The 21,240-nt window shown below is 35.4% G+C and overlaps 3 protein-coding genes across 3 annotated transcripts in view; 2 read left to right on the top strand and 1 right to left on the bottom strand.

Moving 5' to 3' along the window:
* LOC134278477 (small ribosomal subunit protein eS1-like) overlaps positions 1-4,184 on the top strand; it is a 6,735-nt gene extending 2,551 nt beyond the window's left edge. The window contains exons 4-5 of the mRNA XM_062760795.1: positions 2,079-2,161; positions 3,912-4,184. Coding sequence (XP_062616779.1) covers positions 2,079-2,161; positions 3,912-4,137 — 309 coding nt within the window. The 3' untranslated portion in view covers positions 4,138-4,184. The remainder of the gene's footprint in view (positions 1-2,078; positions 2,162-3,911) is intronic.
* Positions 4,185-6,533: 2,349 nt separating this feature from the next.
* LOC134278476 (BTB/POZ domain-containing protein 17-like) lies at positions 6,534-13,817 on the bottom strand. The gene is made up of 2 exons (XM_062760794.1): positions 13,054-13,817; positions 6,534-9,342 (listed from the first exon to the last, which is right to left on the bottom strand). Exons 1-2 carry the CDS (start codon positions 13,150-13,152, stop codon positions 8,095-8,097), a joined length of 1,347 nt encoding a protein of 448 aa, XP_062616778.1. The 5' UTR covers positions 13,153-13,817; the 3' UTR covers positions 6,534-8,094.
* Positions 13,818-17,174: 3,357 nt separating this feature from the next.
* On the top strand, positions 17,175-21,240 carry LOC134278474 (GDP-Man:Man(3)GlcNAc(2)-PP-Dol alpha-1,2-mannosyltransferase-like). Its single transcript, XM_062760793.1, has 4 exons — positions 17,175-17,581; positions 17,803-18,021; positions 19,576-20,498; positions 20,907-21,240. Exons 2-4 carry the CDS (start codon positions 17,804-17,806, stop codon positions 21,182-21,184), a joined length of 1,419 nt encoding a protein of 472 aa, XP_062616777.1. The 5' UTR covers positions 17,175-17,581; position 17,803; the 3' UTR covers positions 21,185-21,240.

Genomic DNA, 21,240 nt, shown 5'->3' with positions numbered 1-21,240 from the left:
ACTAGGACAGGAAAGATGAAACTCATGTGGAATCATCCTCAGGTAGTGTAGATTCAAGTTTGTTCAAATCATGACCTCTGGGGCAAGGGTGGGGCCAAAATGGCCGACCCAAGTTTTACATAGGAATATATCAGAAAAATCTTTAAAAATCTTCTCCTCAAGAACCACTAGGACAGGAAAAATGAAACTCATGGAATCATCCTCAGGTAGTGTAGATTCAAATTTGTTCAAATCATGACCCCTGGGGAAAGGGTGGGGCCAAAATGGCCGACCCAAGTTTTACATAGGAATATATAGGAAAAATCTTTAAAAATCTTCTTCTCCAGAACCACTGGGCCAGGAAAGATGAAACTCATGTGGAATCATCCTCAGGTAGTGTAGATTCAAGTTTGTTCAAATCATGACCCCCGGGGCTAGGGTGGGGCCAAAATGGCCGACCCAAGTTTTACATAGGGGTATATAGGGAAACCTTTTAAAATCTTCTTTTCAAGTACTTCAAAGCTATGATTAGTGATATTTATATGGAATCATCCTCAGGTAGTGTAGATTCTAGTTTGTTCAAATGATGAACGCCTGGAAGGGGGGGGGGAGTAAATTCAAGCCCGATGTGCTCAGGTGAGCGCTGTGGCCCCTGGGCCTCTTGTTGAAGGATGCCAAAAGAAGGCAAATGCTGTCAACAAATGCAAAAATATTTTCAAAGTCAGTATTACAGAGTACAGCTTCGGGGATAAATATTGAGTAAAATTGTTGAAGGTACCCATTCTCTAAAAGTTTGACATGCAAATTTATTCTGTCTGAAATCTTATATTGATTAGTGATTTTTAAGAACAGTCAAATAGAGTTGATGAAGTGTGATTGACTAGTTTTAAGCATTGAATTATTTTGGTTCTATCAATAATCTTTTAACACATAGTATCTATCACAACAAAATTATTACAATACAGTATTTACCATTAGAGCTACCAGTGATGACAGTTTACACTGTGCATAATACTGTTGATGATCATACAGTTTCAGCTTTGTCTGAGAGTAGCTCACTGATGAAATATATGACAAATATCTGTATATTATGGGAGAATTCAAGCAGACTGTCTAGAATGTAAATCCAGAGGGGAAAAAATTAGACCTTTTTTTATTCAGTTCTGGCATTATTTAGCTAACCATTCTGGCTGTTCCAGCATTTTTCCACAAGTCTGCTTTTGACAAGCTGCATTTCCCATTCCACTCATCTTTCTATCTGTCCCTCTACTAGATTCTTCATATGTAGGTCAATTTTTTCACACTGAGTGAGTTGATCTAGAACTAGTTTATGGAGAAATGTGTATTGTGGGATGCAAACCCAAAAATAGTTTTGTTGACATCTTTTTGATAATTGTTCAGTCAAATTTGCAACATTGAAGATCTTGTACAAGATAAGGCTTAAAATCATCAGAGGAATATTAGAAATAGTGTACATTGAGTGTGACTTCAGTTTAAATTCTATAACCATTGTCTGGATCATGTAAAATTTAGTGAGACATAAAATCATATTTACATTTCCAATGTCTTTGTCCGATATAAAATTACAAATAGTTAATGTACTTTATTTCTTCATGAATGCACTGGTTCATCGATAGGCGCGGTTAAAAAAAATCATGTGCAGGGTGGGACAAATGTAGAGACAGATGCGGGGCTTAGAGCACGTGGGTTGGCGGAATTAAGAGCATGTAAATATATGGAATAACTGTCATATTTTTTGATTTCATGACGATGATCTATCAATTGGCTTGCATGATAATTTTATGCATAAACGCCTTCGGAGTATATGCAAAATATCACGCAAGCCAATCGATTGATCACATCATGAAATCGAAAAATTAGACAGTTATTCCTTAAATTAATCTTTATTCATTGGGTGTATCATCAGGCATGATTTATCATTGATCTTATGTAATATCTGATGACCTTTTTTTTTCTTGACAATATTAGTACATTTTTCAGGTGCAGTTTATTTTCATGTATCCAATATTTTTGCTCAAATACATAAATGCTTGAGAATAAATTTTACACAAAGATAAAGTATTTTGTTTCTGTTATAGGTGAAGACCATCAGGAAGAAGATGGTTGACATCATTACAAAGGAAGTGACGTCCAATGACATGAAGGAAGTCGTCAACAAACTGTGAGTGGAATTTTTTTTAATTTCTTTTCTAGGTCAGATTGTGCATTGATCAGATTATTATGATTATTAGGGCCCTGCTATGAGGATGATGTATAGTGATCAGTCTGTCTGTCCAATTTTATTTGTACTTTTGCATTTCCTCTCTCTTTTGCCATTAATTAAGACTTGAAACTTTACCCATAGAGTGCCCATGGGTAGAGGGTCAGTAGTAACCTTGATACAATTTTCTAGATTAAAGATCAAGGTCACAGAACCTCTCTGTGTAAATTCCTGACAAAATAAAAAGGAATTAGACTCGTACTACATGTAAAGAACATTCAGGGGTACCAAAGAGGATGTGTAGTGACCTTGAACAATTTTCTGGATTAAAGGTTAAGATCTGATCATGAAATCTTCGCTAAAAAGAAAAAAGCTGTATGTTGAGGCCACAGCATATTTTTCTCTCCCTATGGCCCAGTCAGTGGGTTGAAGGTATGCCTTGACCTTGAATTAACTTTTTAGATGAAAGTTCAGGGACAGAAAAACCTTTGTATAAAATCCTTGTACAGAGCATACTATCCCTATCTTTGGCCTTACCTGGCCCAAACTTCACCCATTGCTTGCACAAGGGTAAAAGGTGCACAGTTACCTTGAACTTATTTTCTGAATCAGATGTCAAGATCAGAGACCTTTAAATACTATATGAAGGAATATCTCTCTCCTGTATGACTCGTACTTCACCCATAGAATGTTGATGGGATTAATTTTCAAGATAGAGGGTCAATTATTTTTGAAAATCCTTGTGTGGTACAAATTTTCTCACCCTTGGCCCTTTACTTGAAGAGTGCCCTTAGATAGGTAGACTTTCATTCATATATCCTTTGCTAAAAGCAGGGTCCTTTGACTATAGTTACCTGAGTTGCTGAAAGTTACAAACTTAACCCCTTCCATGGCAAAGATTTTAAGCATTTCTAGACAAATTGATATTAAGATTTCAATGCATTTTTTGGAGTATTTTTTGTAATTTTTGTATATACCAAAGTATATATATTCTGAAAGCAGGTATTGTTTAGTTTCCGAAAATGATTATATAAGTATAATTTCAGTTGCCATGGCAATGAAATACACAATAATCATGCTTGAATTTCCATTTATTCAAGAATTAGTTTCATTTTTGTTTTTCTTTGCTCAGTTAAATATATTTAAAAATATCTTATTGTTGTGTTAAAAATTATGAGTATGTTGTACATTTTTTTTAAATTTAATTTAAAGTATTTTAGAGAAATGGGGGTAGGGTTGGTAGGTTCATGTATATAATCACCAGAATTCAGCATTTTTACATATTAGATGTTATCACCGCATTGATTTCATTAATCGCAAAATCGCTCGAATAATGCACAAAGTTTAAGTCAAGCTAGCAAAATACTGGTACAATGAATAAAAAAAATTTCTGTATATTATTTTTTCGTAATTATTATCTCTTTCTAACGGTGCAAGAATTATTCTGATATTTGCAGTATTAACGAAGTTATGAATGTTTGAACACAATAAACTCGTTTTTCAAGTAAGATGCGTAGAAATGCGTATATGCCATGGAAGGGGTTAAATACAAGTTGTATTTATTGCTTAATGCTTAAAAACCTTTTTATAAAGAATTTATTGTTATAAATGGATCTCACCAAGCATTCATTTTGTATGAGACTTTGTTTTATTTATAATCTTTGTTGATGTGAACTTTATAGTATTTTGATGACCTGTTCTCTTTTTGCAGTATTCCCGACAGCATTGGAAAGGACATTGAAAAAGCCTGCCAAGGAATTTATCCCCTTCACGACGTTTTCATTCGTAAAGTTAAAGTGCTGAAGAAACCTAAATTTGACATCGGTAAACTGATGGAGTTACACGGAGAGGGCGGAAGTAAAACCGTCATCACCGACTCCGGCGAGACCGTGGCGCGGCCTGAGGGATATGAACCTCCCGTCTTACAATCTGTGTAAACTGCCATGGTGAAAAAAAAACTGTAATAAAAAATGTACAGAAATAACGGGTTCTTGTTCTGAACTACAAAGATTGATACAGGGGGTAGTTGTCACACAGGTGTATGTGTAGAAGGCAGATATATATGTATTCCTGAGAAGCTTAACCCAGTGGTGCATATGTTAACTCTATAGTTTTATCTATATGTCGTGTAATTTGTCTCGTATAGATCTGCACACCACTTCTTCTTTGCCACAGTACACACTTTTATATCTGGAATTATTTGATAAATAAGAGTACCTTTAACAGGTCGAGTACACTACCTTATATGGAAGGCAATTTTTGTCACACCCGATCTCTAATCAATTGAATGAGTCCCAAAACATGATGGTCTACTACTTGGTTAGAATTCAATAGCAACATGTGGTTTTATTAGCTCACCTGAGACGAAGGCTCAAGTGAGCTTTTCTGATCACATTTTGTCCGGTGTCTGTCTGTCTGTCTGTAAACTTTTCACATTTTCGACTTCTTCTCAAGAGCCGCTTGGCCAATTTCAACCAAACTTGCCACAAAGCATCCTTGGGTGAAAGGGATTCAAGTTTGTTCAAATGAAGGGCCACACCCTCATTCAAGGGGAGATAATTGGGAATTAATGAAAATTTGGTGGTATGTTTTAAAAATCTTCTTCTCAAGAACCACTGTGCCAGGAAAGATGAAACTTATTGGAAACATCCTCTGGTAGTGTATATTCAGGTTTGCTCAAATCATGACCCCTGGGGATAGGACGGGGCCACAATGGTCAACCAAAGTTTTACATAGAAATATATAGGAAAATTCTTTAAAAATCTTCTTATCAAGAATAACAAAGCCATAATTGATCATATTTATATGGAAGCATCCTCAGGTAGTGTAGATTCAAGTTTGTTCACATCATGATCCCCGGGGGTAGGGCGGGGCCACAATGGCTGACCTAAGTTTTACATAGAAATACGTAGGAATATTTTTTAAAAATCTTGTTCTCAAGAATAACAAAGCCATGATTTATCATATTTATGTGGAAGCATCCTCAGGCAGTGTAGATTCAAGTTTCTTCAAATCATGACCCCCAGGGGTAATTTTTACTAGAAATAAATAAAAATTCTTCTAAAAATCTTCAAGAATAGCAAAGCCGTAATTTATCATATTTATATGGAAGCATCCTCAGGTAGTGTAGATTCAAGTTTGTTCAAATCATGACCCCCAGGGGTAGGGCGGGGCCACAACGGCTGACCTCAGTTTTACATAGAAATACATAGGAAAATTCTTTAAAAATCTTGTTCTCAAGAATAGCAAAGCCATGATTGGTCATGGGACTACTTTTGTATTTAAACTTTTCAATAATAAACCAATTTCTACTTTTTCATAGGCACAGTGCTCAGGTGAATGATGTGGCCCATGGGCCTCTTGTTTATTAAAGAATATTTTATTCACAGATGCAAAAGTGAATAGGATTGGGCAGCAGGCTCAGCCTATTTTAGCCTATTGAATATTTACTTTGTCCCCCCCAAAAAAACCACAGAGCTTCTCTTTTTATCAGGCCAAAATTGAAAGATATTCCAAGGACAGTGCTCCACGCTCACATTTAATATTGGAGTTTGTTTTAGATGATAATTAGTTGCTTCAGAAACCATACATACGCTTTGACGTTTGCATATACATTGCACATACAAGTATATTGTGTGAAATAAAAACTCTCAATGCTTTATCGAGAGGAGAGCACCTAGGTCTCTTTGAACAATGGTTAAGGCTGATGTATAACATGTATAAGCTGATATAAGGCTACATAAAGCAAATATTGTAAATATGAGCAAAGAAATGAATGATTATACATCAAACTCTATCATAAATCTCAGAAAAAAAATTGAAAAGGAATTTCCAAGGGATAATTCAAACTGCCCTTTATTTTTCAACACAACTTAGTACTTGTAGTAGCCAATAATGCTTTGTGACTCGTTCATCATTGAGTAAACAGGTAGCCAATTTACATACCAATTTATGCTGCCATCAGAAAATTTAGTGGTCTTGACCTGTTTAAGGTCTAAGGCCCTAAAAAAGTTTATCATTTGCAGTAACTCAACCGACCCTTTCAATTACTGCCAGGTGGATTATTTTCATCCTCCTCTGATCAATCAGCTGTCAGATGCAAATTAGTATTTTTAATTGCAGCTTTATTTGAGAACACAGAAATGTCCCATTATTTAGAAGCATTCAGAACGATTCTTTGATTTATTGACTGTGTATTGGGGCAACATTCTTTGATTTGTGCTTAGTCACTATCTGACTCGGATCAATTTGCCAGACAAAACTGTCCTCTTGTTTCTTCATGGTATTAAAGCGGCTATAAAGCATGAAATTTAAGATTATACATGTTTTTGATTACTTTTATTTAACTACAGCAAACTGTAAAATAACAATATATTTTAACAAATCCCTGATAAGTACAATATCATTGTTATCAAGTATAAGATGCTTACATTTATAATAATTTAAAACAAAATATAAATTAAATAGATTGCAACCTCCCATATGTAAACTGGGACTCAATTAGTGTACAAAAGTTCAAGTGCTTAAAAAAAACAATTAACCAAACAGCTTTATAAAATCTTCATTGTAAGAGGAAAATTGAATTCACTATTAACTTCAGATTTTTTGATTTTTAATGCAAAGTTGATGTCAAGACAGTGTTCATGAGGAAACAACACTTTCTTTATAAAACATTTTGAAATCCTTAATAAGACAACAATCATAAATGTAAACATAACTTAATAGACAAAGGGAAATAACGTAAAGAAGACAAACTGGTAGACTCAATATTCTTTGAAAATCAAATTGGACAACAAAAAGTAAAAAATGCATATATCTACAAACCAAATTATCATAAAAATTAAATCCTGCAGCTAACTGTACAGATTGCAACAAAGAAACTGAATAAATTAAAATGATTAACACTATGCACCACAACAAAGAAACTAGTAATATTAATCTATATTCTATAATGAACCACAACATAATATTCAAATTATTCAGGATAACAGAATTTGCTACAAATTGGGGAATAATTAAAACTTGACATGCACCTGGTAGTATTTTGATATTCTTCATAGTAATCCATGTACAGTAAATCCTTATTATCTTGAAATCATCATACCCAAGATATAATTTTGAGATACTGTCGGATTCAAGAATGCAAGCCTAAAAGACAGAAAAAAGTCATCCACCCAGATGTCTAAGATTATCAGTAATTTCAAAATAACGAAGTTTAACTGTACATATATACCGGGGTTTAATTGGTAGTGCAGTGATTGATTGGATGATCACCAGAGGTTTTGTTTTTTATCGTGGAACATTTAAAGAGCAGTACTGATATATGCAGTGTATTGATTACACAGTGCATTATAGGTTCACATGCTGCATATTGATTCAAAGGGTGTATCATGTTCTTCCAAAATTATGTAACACCTCATTACAGTATCGTTAACTGGAAGCTAGGATTTTTTCCAGCCTAAAATACCATAACACCTATATAATGTAATGTCATTAAAATGCAGCTCATTCCACTACAAGTATTTCTTTTCGACATTAGTATACAAGGTCTGGTTTTCAAGTCTAAATTTTTGGTTTGTTTTAGTTGACCTATCGGATTACACTATATAATACAGCGCATGAAAGACACTCCTTGATTGTCATGAGTCTATATTATAATACCATCACATATGGTCAAATAAATAATACCAAATTTTATAGTAATACTGCACAAAAATACCCAAAGCATCCACATGATTTTATGCCATATAATCTAACACCATAGTTATACATGTAAATACATGATCAATATAAATATCGTAAGATGCCCATGAATTTCCACCTTGATACAGTTAATAACTTGGAGAATAAAAAGGACCAATACCATGTAGTAAAATGACACGTCATTAAATAAGTCAGACTGGCACTGGTTTTAGAATGACAGCCATAATTTTGGAGTCGGCAAAATTATCCACATTGATGTTCAAGGCCAGATGGTTACCACGGGAACAGGTGTAAGTGGGGACTTGCTCCACTTGAATGACATTTTCCTCTTCATCGAACACGATAACAGCTGCCTGGACCCTCGCCTCTCCATTCACCGTCGCTGAATCGTGGCAGAAGATCTGGAGTGTCCAGTTGTCCCCATTTTTTCGATACGTGATTTTCCACTCTCCTTCTCGTTTATCTGTTGGTACTGGTCCTGCGTAAGTCCTCACATCCACCTGAATTCCAAAGCGTAGCGTGTTTTGCATTCTAACAGTATCCACTGCCAAGTCCGTGTAATTTCTCGGCAAGTAAAATGGATCACTGAAGGAGATATTTAGCTCTGTCTGGGTAGGACACAAGGATCGGAATCTGTAGGCTTTTCCAACCAGAGCAAGAATTAGGTCCTTACACTCTTCATTCTCCGATATCGCAGAGTTTTCTATCTCGTATAACTGATTGACCATCATCTGAGGAAACCGAATCAAGGGGAGCAACTTTGATGCGTTCTCTTTCAGTTGTGGGAGGTTTGCCTCATGGTTTAACCAGGTGAGGAGTGAATTAAACAGCACATACTCATTGGGAATGACCAGTTCTGAGTTCTTCAGCATGTCAAACACGAAATCAAAATCCATGGACTTCCATTCCTCAAGTTTCAGTAAGTTGTCGGAGTTCCAGGCTATTGTTTTTGCACACTGATCAATCAAGTCTGTCAGTCCTAGAGCCTTTGACCAGGGATACCACTGCACAGCGTTTTTAATTTCTGGAGATCGGGCATACTCCACCATGTAATTGGTGCACAGTCGTTTTAGGGAGGTGACATTATATTTGTCTGCCAAGCACAAAATCCCTACAGCTGTTTCCACAGTAACTGCAACTTCAGCTGTATATAGAAATCTCAGGAACTTTTCAAACACAGGTTGGCACTCTTTTGTTTCGCTGAGTTCGATTTCCTTCATGTTTTCCTGAGACCAGCGACTCTCGTAGAGCATGGTTCGAAACACATCACTAGACTTTGCCAAGACAAATTTGTGAGCAAAGAAAATGCTCTCTCCAACCTTTAGTTGTACGTCACTCAGTGCCTCCTGGTTAAAGAACTGTGACACATTGTGAATGAAGTTGACCTCATCCCGCAGCACGTCCCCATCCACAGGAAGATCCATATTCTCCTCCATCTTCTGAAAAAAGCAACAAAAAATATTAATAAGCTGGGAAAATATTAACTTACTCAATCAAACTGTTATATTGAGGGATACTTTTATAGCCACTAACCAAAAGGTTTGAGGTCATACAAAATGAAATTTAGAATATTATTTTATTTCCCTTCATTTGCTATATCTGTTTTAGTCAAAGTTAAACCATGACAGTATTGAGATCTACCAGATGGCTTGGCTGTCACATTATTGTTAATCCCTTTTAAGTTTAATTAGTTAATCTCTTAAGTCAATTAAGTTGCCTAATTATCTATACCTGAGGCACGACAGGTGTGACAACAATTATCACTTTACCTGTCCATGTCACCTATTCTTTCATTGACAAGACAATTTGAGTAAATCATATTAATAATTTAGATAAACTCAAAAGTAATTATATATGTATATGTAAAATGCTTAAGAAAGCAGTCCAGGTGAGAGTCAGTGACAGTAAGAGCTGGCCAGAGTTAGAGATAGATCGAACGCATGTTAGCTAGAGTTAGGAAGATGTTAAAATCTACTATTAATTCTGTGTCTAAACCGCTATGCTGGTTATTTAATAAGTCGCTGGCAGAAAATATATTTCCAGATAAATGGAAAATCGCTCATGTACTACCGTTGTTTAAAAAAGAAGATCCTTCAGTAGCTACTAATTATAGACCGGTATCATTGTTGAGCTGTGTTAGCAAAATTATGGAACGAATTGTTTTTAAACATGTGTACAATTACTTTCATCAGAATAATTTATTCTACAAATTTCAAGCAGGCTTTTTGCCAGGTCACTCAACCGTTTACCAACTACTTGAAACTTATCACACTATAATTAAGAATATCGACGAAGGAAAATTTTGTTGCATGGTATTTTGTGATATATGGCATAAGGGTTTACTTTTTAAATTAAAAACTTATGGATTATGTGGAAATATTCTTACCTGGATAGAGAGTTATCTATGTAATAGAAGACAGAAAGTTACGTACAAAGATATTTTTTCGTCTAACAGAAACATTAACGCTGGTGTACCACAAGGATCTGTTCTTGGTCCTTTACTTTCTTTGATTTATGTGAATGATGTATCAGAAAACATGATTTCATTGTGTAGATTGTTTGCAGATGACAACTCGTTGCAAAGTTCCTCTTATAATGTTGCAACTATTGAATATACTTTAAATCATGATTTAGATATTCTTGACAAGTGGTCTTCCAAATGGCTTATGAAATTTAACCCATCTAAAACGAAAGCATTATTCTTTACATTAAAATCCAATTATTATCTCCCAAAATTACAATTTCAACGATGTAATCTAGAATACATAACCTCTCATAAGCATTTGGGTTTACTTTTGAGCCAAAATCTTAATTGGTCTGATCATATAGACAATATAGTTAAACAGGCTTACCAAAGACTAGGTCTTTTAAGAAAGCTGAAATACAATATCGGTAGAAAAACTTTATCTAAAATGTACATAACATTCATTAGACCGCTACTTGAATATTGTTCTATAGTTTGGGACGGGTGTTCTTTACAAGATGTTGAACGATTAGAAATGGTACAGCTTTATGCTGCAAGAATTATTACAGGGTTACCAATTATCGCTTCAAGAGATGCATTATATTTAGAAACAGGATGGGAACCTCTTGCAGATAGGCGAAAAGTAGCAAAACTTAATACTATGTACAAGGTACATCACAACTTAGTGCCCGATTATTTAAAAAGTATTTTTCCCGCAACAAGACGTAATGAATCAAAGTACGATACACGCAATAGAGAGGACTACACTATTCCTAGATGTAGACTTGAAATATTCAAGAAATCTTTTGTTCCTGATACAATAAACCAATGGAATAGTCTGAGTATCACCACTAGAAACAGCATATCTTTTAGCAGCTTTAAAAATAACATACATAAAAAACCAGCAGACCCCCCTTCTTATTTCTCCCATGGTAATAGACGACTTAATATCATACATACTAAACTACGACACAATTGCATTTTAAATTATGATCTTTATAGAAGAAACATTATCGAGAGTCCTAACTGTTCATGTGGTACACCAGAAGACCCATATCATTTTTTCTTTGTCTGCAATAAGTACCAATATGCTAGAGAAAAGCTATTCAGAGATTTACTGTGTCTTACAAAACCAAATATCAAATTGAACATCATTGATTGTCATTTACTTCTGTGGGGAGATGAGTCACAAAATGTAGAAATCAATAAATATATTTTTCAGTCAGTTCATAAATTTATAAGAGATTCTGGTAGATTTAATTAACTATTACTGCCTAACACTTACACTCTATATATCTATATAATTATATATTTATCATAATTATGTAACAAATGTATGTTTCAATTTAACAAACTTGTTTGTACATCAATTTCCTTTTCACTTATTTTCCCTATGTATATATATTGACAGTTGTATGGTGAGAACCTAGTAAGTTGTTAGAACTTGTGTTCAAACCATTTGTATAGTATTTATACAATAAAATATGTTCAAACCAGAGTTAGGACATGCAGCTAGCAGACCCAGTCATAGATGTGTATATATAATGTACATATTCCTGTAATAAAGACTGGAAAAGACATTTCCTACTCATGTCTTAATCCTTGAAGGTTTTATGTCAAGGACAGTAACCAAGTCTAATGGTTACTGTGTGACCAAGTGTTGTAGGGTGCACTACTTATTCCGGGTGGACCCCTACCCTCCCCGATGGCCGATCACACTTTACTGAAGTCTCCAATGAAAAGTCCAGTTGTAACCAAAATGTGTATTTATTTACATGTGCAACCAAATCACTACAGAAATAATGAACTAAAACAAATTAAATCACCCTCACATCAAGCACAGTTATATCATGCCTATTTTTATCAACAATATCACTCTATACAATTGCACATATAGTAGCTGAAAAGAGATTAACATCATTGAACTGAAAAATGCTTTTCATACCTCTGGGAACTTTTAATTCCACAGTTTGATCAGCTTTTTGTTATATCACCTGTACTGGTTTACCTTGATTTCTTACCTGTGATCAATCAGCTATATTATTTAAAACATGCTAAACATACTCATTTCTCCTACACACAATAGCATTCGCGTAATAGGCTGTCAAATGTTCTGTAATTAATAGAACTTCAAGGATTTCCTAAATTGTGCAAGATAGCTTTTACCAACGGAAACACAAATGCTATTTGGAATACACATGTAGTTACGTACACTCTCTAGAAAATTTCCAAAATACCTTTAATTACACAATACTTCCACTTTCATATACCTGGTTCAGCAAATATTTGTGTAATTAATGTTCTGTTTTTGTCTGATTCCTGACACTAATTCTTATCAGAGAGTTGAACTTTTACCTTAGATCATAGTGAGGGTAAAACACAGTAATAACTCCTTAGTCATGCATATTATTGCAGTATATCTTTGTATTCGAGTGTCATATTGATTCTAATTCCTATTCCTGACCTGTGTGACCAGTGTCCAGTCTAGGTCTTCCAATTAAATCAGCCACACATTGTCACCAGGCGATCAATTACCCATCACCGTGTCATATAACTCATTTCTCTGTCCGGAGCTTTTTTGGTAACTTAATACCTACTTTGAGTGGTCAGTCTACTTATAATTAGGCCCCTATCCACTAAGCTTTTTACCTTTCTACACTTGTTGTATATAACAGCTGAGAACTACCTTAGAGGAGTAAGGCGCCAGAGTGACCGAGTTGTCCACTTCCAGACTTGGTTCCTCGCGTGGAGGATCAGGATTAACTTGGTCTGGATTATCTCCCATTATATCATCACCACAGAACCAATACACAGTAGGCTCTCTGGCCGTGTGACAACCCACAAGTAAACACAGATTAATCCACTTCACTCACATAAATAAATAAACCGCGTGGTTATATGTGGCATAACCCACAGGTGATTTCTTTGTCCAGTAAACAAATCCAGTAAATAAACATCCCCTTCAGCCAAGATTAATGAGCTACAACTTTTATGTAGACAGGAGGTTAACGAGAACTGTAATTAATTTTCTGAATTAATTAAAATTTTTATACCACCAATGAAGTGTAAGGGAACCTGTCTATACACAGCTAAACTTGTGTCCATTCATATATATTGATACCACGCCTCATTAAATGAAATCCTGCACTTAATTCCAACACAAAGAAAAAAAAACATTTAAATAGATTATAATGTACACACACAAAGGTAAAAGTGGGTTGAATGACACCTTGGACGAGCAGGTAATTACACTGTAAAGGTGTCCTACATTATACACCTTCACCTGTCTTACTGTACAATTTACCTATATTCTTTGTCACAAAATTACTTATAATATTTAACTTAATAATATAAAAATTATTCTGACACTGACTAAGATTTAAAACTTACCCAAAAATTGTATTCTCTTTCACATTTACAGTGCACTTGCTTTATTCTCCCACAATTTATTTAAAGGCAGTATTCAAAAATACATTTAATTGGACATTTGTTGGTACCAATAGATGCAAAAGTATCAAATGTCTCATATAATACTGATTATGTAAATCCAGTTGTACAATTCTTTTACGTGAGGCTAAACTGAATTTTTCTATTAAATGTAAAACTTCTCACATTGCTGAAGTGGAAATTGGTAATCAATATTCATTTATTTAAAAATTGTTCATCAGATGTATTTTATAGGTAGAAAATGATCCCAAGTGTCATTTTTTCAAATCCATCTTTGAATTGACGAATTGATCTCCTTCACTGTAAAACATTAAAAGAAATCTGGCCTAAGTGTCTGAAATTTCTAGAAATAGTGGACTTGAAAATATTTTCTGAACCTGAAATTCCTAAATACGGTATACCTGGTAGTCAAAATGAACATTAGAGAATAAAAAAAATAAAAAATCAATAAAATTCATATTTTTCTTACCAACTTTTTTTTTCTTTTTATCTCTTTGATGCAGGACTTTCTGGGTGAGTTACTTTTGATGAAATACATGTACTATACTCCATGCTGGGGTGACTTAATTAAATGAAACACATTTGATTCTATCTCCTTCAGAAATCCTGATTATCTACCAGAACCTCCCTCCATACACTCACACAAAGGAGGATGGTAACATCTGCTAGTCATGTGATCAGTGATCCCGTCCCTGTTGATCTTCAGTCCTTTGTCCAACTCCTCTTCTGTTAAAGGCGAGGAGCTAAAATCATGAGAGCAATATTAGTCACCTCTCTGTGAGAAACAGTTTAAATGAAACCTAACAGGTATCCCTTTAAATTATCAGACAGTAGTATATAGGTGTAATTTCAACACTTTTTAAAAATTTTATTTTGATTGGATCATTGCCTTGTTCAAAATAAACAAAACTCTGAAGAATGAAAAAAACATAATTTATAAAAGGAATGAGTTACTGAACTTTAAATTAGCTATTACATTATTTAATCACACTGCAATGTTCTATTTTTCTGCTACAGTAAGAGAAGGTGAAAGTTCAGTAATATTTTTATGCCCCTAATTCGATTATTCAGGAGTAGATGATAGTTTTGCCCTGACTGCCCATCTATCTGTCTGTCTGTCTGTTTGTCCTCAAAAACTTTAATCTTGGATATAACTGGGTGGGGCTATGGTTTTCATATTTCACAGGTGTATTCCTGTGACAAGACCTTTCTTTACGTACCACCAAATTTGAACTTGTGACTTTGGAGTTTGACCCACTTTTACCAAAATCTTCTGAGCTTTAAGCTTGGCCATAATTTTTTAATAGCTTAGGCTAGGGCTTTCATTTTTCACATGTGTACTAGAACTCTCTGTAACAAGACTTAATTTTCAATGGGTGTGAAAAATTGGACCTTTTGACCTTAGAGAATGACCCATTTAAAAAAAAAATTAAACCTTGATCATAACTTTTGAACCATTAGTACATTATACTACATGTACTAGGGCTTTCATATTTCATAGGTATATGCCTTGTGATAAGACCTTCCTAGTATTTTCTTCAGGTTATATTAATGTTTCATCGCAATGATTCATGGTCATTATAGCATTATCCTTTATGTAAAAAATTTGAATTTTGATATTTATTCCTATGTATAGATTTGTTCCTTTGCTCTTAGACTGTCATCCCTAAGCCCCCTACCACCCCAACGCTTCCCAGATCCTCATTTGAGCAAATTTGAATCTTCATTACATAAGGATGCTTCCATATAAATATGACCTACATGTATCATGGCTTTCCTTTCCTTGAGAAGAGGATTTTTTTTAAAGATTTTCCATATATCTATTCTGTATAGTAAGTAAAATTTGGATCGATACAAGGCTTGGGAATAAAAAACACACAACTCCTTGAATCATACCCAACTACAAAGCATTGGAGATCCTATACATACCGTGGTATGTTTTTTCTAGCTTTTCATATTAAGGTTCCTACATTGTAAATGTGCATGAAAAACACCATAAAATACACAGGCATCGGAACAGGGAGGCTACGGAGGCTTAGCCGCCCCCCAACTTTTTTTCAAAGATAGACATAATATATAGACATTGAAAATTGGGGCTTACCCTTTTTTTGTTGGTTTAGCCCCCCTAGCCTTCGATACTTGATATCGCGATTACTTAACTTAGCGAAACTCTTTTGTGATGGAGGTAAGAAACGTTTGTCAGATAGGGGCAAATGTGCTATTGAATACAATGCAAGATTGATCATTGTAGAATATATGTGGACAGATAAGTAAAAAATCCTGGTGGAATACCTTGCTAAACAATCGCTGAACCAGCCTAATCAGTTTTTGAGAGGAGCTAATCCTAAAATGTTGAATTTTTTACAATATTTTTAACTATATAAGTGGACTCTTCTCATTAAATTTTAATTAGAAATAGTCACATTTTAAAGCTGATAAAATATTTTATTTAAAACTTTACTTCTTGGACAATCTACTACAGTGTATTTGGAGTTCAATCCTTGGCAATACATAGTACTTTCGGCATAAAATTGTTCGAATCAAAAAAACAAAGCATGTGCCAAAATATATTAAATTTAGAGCTTTCTGGACTCACTTGCAAAAGAGAGTTGCAATCCTCGCAATATTACATATTAGTCACGTACCCCATTGATTTTCAATTTGCTTCTGATGCCCAAGAAATATTTAATGTAATCATGTATGCATCTTTTTGATGCCATCTTGAATACTGTAAAATCACATATTTTCGTGGGGTCAAATTTTTGTGGTTTGAGGAAAAATGTTGGTTCATGGGGATTTGATTTCGTGGATGTAGAACATTTTTAGTAGTTGTCCATGTGAAAATTTACGTTTTGTGGTGGGCATAAATTCGTGGGTCTCTTTATACCTCGAAAACAATGAAAATTAGTGATTTCACAGTAAACTGTTTATTTCTTTTACTGCAGGTAAACTGGATTGAAGTATAATTCGTTTGCAAATTAGCTTCAAACTCTAAACCAAAACCTGAACCAGTTTAAGTACAATGTCAAATTCGCACTAACATTGGTTGAAATGAAATTTGGCCCAGCGGTTCCGGAGAAGGTAAAATCGTAATATGTTTAGAATATGGATGAAATTGATCAGTCTGGTATTGCCTATTTGTTTCGTACGATTGCGCATATCAGAAAGACAAGGCCAGTCTACTCTATTTGATCAGGAAATCTCATATGGCTCAGGTGAGATATTTTATAAACGTAATTTTTAAAAACAATCAGGGAATTCAAAACATCAGGAAAAAATATGAACATTTTTTTTATTTATACAGCTTTAAAAAAACATTACTTAAGGGAATAAAATATAGAAAACATACTTACTTAACTAACACAGAGATGTACAATCTCGTGCATTTGTTTATTTATGTGACATGCTTCAGTGACCAACACACGTGTGTAATAGTCTCCTGGCTAAAGTGGGACGTGGCAATATTATGAATATAACTGCCCTAGGTCGCTTTGACTATGAACTAAAACAGTTGATATTGAAGAACTCCAAGCAACGCAACAAGCGATGTGTTGACTTGACACTGTGCGCTCTTTGTCTGCACTGAGGTCTCGATCGGAAGTGATCCCGCAAAGTGAAAGTAGCCTAGACTTCGAAAGTTGCGTTATGCATGTGGATGCATACGTGGATTTTAGAAAATGATGCATAAATGTCACATTTCAAAGATGCGAGTTTAATTGCCTATAATCGCTTAAATCGTAGTGAATTCTTTAAAAGTCTACAGCCAGGTTTGTTATTTTTTCTCTCTAGAATGGGTTAAAGAAGGTGTGTGTGTAAGGGGGGGGCTAACTGTTCAAGGCAGTTCCTGTCGTTGTAATTTTCAAATTCCTGCAATTTTTTGTGTCTAACGCTTTCAGCGATATACTTGTATCAGAATGGTAATCTAGTTATATTACCTATAATCAGTTGGTTTCAATAATCTGTGTACATTACAACATTTTTTTTCCAGAATGCCTGTTTTACTCTGGTTACTATATGCTTTCCTCAGCTGTATAATTTTTCTGTTGCTGACTGTTTTACTTCTGAGATATTGGCTCACACACAAAAGGAAAACCTACAAAGCTTCTGTCAATGGCAAGAGTGTGGTTGGTTTCTTCCATCCTTACTGTAATGCTGGAGGGGGAGGGGAAAGAGTCCTCTGGGTGGCCATCAGGGCAATACAGAAAAAGTAAGTCATACAGACAGACAGGCAATCAAACAAGGCAGTACAGAAAAAGTAAGTCAGACAGACAGACAAGCAGTCAGGGCAATACAGAAAAAGTAATTAAGTCAGACCAACAGAGAGACAGACAGTCAGGGCAATACAGAAAATGTAAGTCATACAGACAGACAGGCTATCAGGACAGTTCATAAAAAGTAAGTCATACAGACAGGGCAATACAGAAAAAATAAGTCAGACTGACAGTCAGGGCAATAAAGAAGAAGTAAGTCAGACAGACAGATCAGGGAAATACAGGAAAAGTAAGTCATACAGACGAACCGATAGAGCAATACAGACAATGTTAGTCATACAGACAGACAGGCTGTTGGGAAATACAGAAAAAGTAAGTCAGACAGACAGGCAGTCAGGGCAATACAGAAAAAGTAAGCCATACAGACAGACAGGCAATCAGGGCAATACAGAAAAAGTAAGCCATACAGACAGACAGACAGTCAGGGCAATACAGAAAAAGTAAGTCAGACAAACAGAGACAGTCAGGGCAATACAGAAAAAGTCATACAGACAAACAAGCAGTCAGGGAAATACAGAAAAAGTAAGTCAGACAGACAGACAGACAGACAGTCAGGGCAATACAGGAAAAGTAAGTCAGACAGACAGGCAGGTAGTGAGCCTGAGGGTGATACAGAAAAAGTAAGTCAGACAGACAGACAAGCAGTCAGTGCAATTCAGAAAAAGTAAGTCATACAGACTGTTGTTCATCTTGTTAGGAAAAAAGTACTTGTATTACACAAGAACTCAATGTACTGAGTGTACTCTACCTAAATTTACAGAAGCTGTTAACATCTTTAAGTATTACAGGAAAATTGAAAAAATATTGTGAGAACAATTTTCATTGTAGAACTAAAATGTATTGTAAATGGGCAATGTTTGATTTGATTTGTCATACATAAAAAGAAAAAAAATCAGTTATCACTTTAGATGTAATTATGAAAAGCTGGTATTGTGGGAAAGGTGCACAGAGTGTGTGTGGTGTGTGAGGGTGTGTTTGTGAGTGTATTTTTGTTCTTTTGTATGTATGAAAATTTTCAAAAATAAAGCATTATAAAATTTTTTTTTTTTAAAAAGTCATACAGACTGTCAGGTAGTCAAGGCAATATAGAAAAAGTAAGTCATACAGACAGGCAAGCAGTCAGGGCAATACAGAAAATGTTAGTCATACAGACAGACAGGCAGTCAGGGCAATACAGAAAAATTAAGTCAGACAGACAGACAAGCAGTCAGGGCAATACAGAAAAAATAAGTCAGACAGACAGACAGACAAACAGACAGGTAGTCAGAGCAATACAGAAGAAGTAAGTCATGCAAACAGACTGGTCGCCAAGGCAATGCAGGATAAGAAAATCATACTTTTTATGAATATGTATACATATAAGAACTCAAAGCAATGATTGCAGATATATTTTGTTTCAAAAGGAAAGAAAAGAGGGAAATAATTCATATTTCAATTTTAATTTTATACCAGTTCTGAAATGTTAAAATATGTGAATTATATTCCCCCAGGTACCCCTCAGTTCATGTGGTGGTGTACACAGGAGACACTGTCGCCACTCCGGAGGAGATAATGCAGCGAGCTCGTCAGCGCTTTAACATCGTACTCCAGTGCCCCGTCACCTTTATATTCCTTACAAAGCGTAGGTGGGTGGAGGCTTACATGTACCCCTACCTGACCCTGCTGGGACAGAGTCTGGGGTCTGTACTGCTGGGGTGGGAGGCCATGTGGAAGTGTGTACCGGACATTTACATTGATAGTATGGGCTACGCCTTTACCTTCCCTTTATTCCGTTACCTAGGAAACTGTCGTGTGGGATGTTATGTTCACTATCCAACCATCAGTACAGATATGTTAGAGAAGGTGTCTAGTAGAAGGGAGGGGCACAATAACCCCTCCTTTATCACCAGGAGTTGGTTTCTCTCCTCGCTGAAGGTGCAGTACTATAAACTGTTCGCACTTCTGTATGGTTGGGCAGGAAGAAGGAGCCATGTGGCTATTGTGAACTCTACCTGGACATTTGGTCACATCAAACAATTGTGGAAGATGGAAGATAGGACACATATTGTGTATCCCCCCTGTGATATAAATGAATTTGTGAAAATACCACTTGATGGCAAGCGATCTAATTACATTTTGTCAATATCACAGTTCAGACCAGAGAAAGATCACCCATTACAAATTCGATCATTCCATAAATTCCTCTCGACGATTGCTGTGGATCAGAGACCTCTTTACAAATTGCTGTTGGTCGGCAGCTGTCGTAACCAAGGTGACAGAGAGAGAGTGGATGCACTTCAGAAGATGTGCACAGATCTGGATATCATGAAGAATGTGGAATTTAAGCTCAATGTCAGCTTTGATGACCTTAAATCTCTCATGTCTACCTCAGTGGTCGGCCTTCATACCATGTGGAACGAACACTTTGGAATAGGTAAATATATATTTGTAACTTTAAGAAAGGTGTAAACTTCATTGAAGAATACTGTATGCAGGGAAATTTTCGCCCCCGTTTAATTTTCGCCCCTTTCGCCCTCCTCACAAGTGGGCGAATTTAAAACGGGGCGAATTGAAAAAACACAGTATAAATTCTAAAACAGGATTGTGACTGGGCGAATTGAAAACGAGGCCAAATTGTTAGTAAGTGTAAAAGGACGAAAATAACAGGGGGCGAAAATAGTCCTGTATACAGTATTATGTACACAAAAATAACAATTACGCTGTATGTTCCATGGTCTGTTTTACATGGATAGAAAGAGCTTCAGTATTCTTTGACTTTCAGTCTTTCTTATAATAATCACTTCCTGCATACCAGCTATAAAAAGTTTCCATTCCGTTCTAGGTGTTGTGGAGTTGATGGCAGCAGGCTGTATTGTCCTGGCTCATGATTCAGGAGGACCTAAGCTGGACATTGTAGTACCTGTCAATGGTCAGCCCACAGGGTTCCTGGCCTCTGATGTGGACTCCTACGCAAGCTCCATGTCAAAAATTTTCAAATTGTCAGAGCAAGAAAGGACAGATATTCAACGCACTGCTAGAGTGTCAGTCCAGAAATTTTCAGACTCAGAATTTGAAAGTGGATTTTTAGATGTTTATGAAAATCTACTGACAAAAACTTAAAAAGAGGTTTCTATGTACAGCTGTATGTGTATTTAAATATAAAATATTATCATTCA

Source organism: Saccostrea cucullata, unplaced genomic scaffold (assembly GCF_032062105.1).
Source record: "Saccostrea cucullata isolate Sc308-1 unplaced genomic scaffold, CSIRO_AGI_Scuc_v1 ctg459, whole genome shotgun sequence".
NCBI classification, from domain to species: Eukaryota; Metazoa; Mollusca; class Bivalvia; order Ostreida; family Ostreidae; genus Saccostrea; species Saccostrea cuccullata.
Note: the sequence above shows the minus strand (reverse complement) of the source record. Positions and strands in the feature narration are given on the sequence as shown.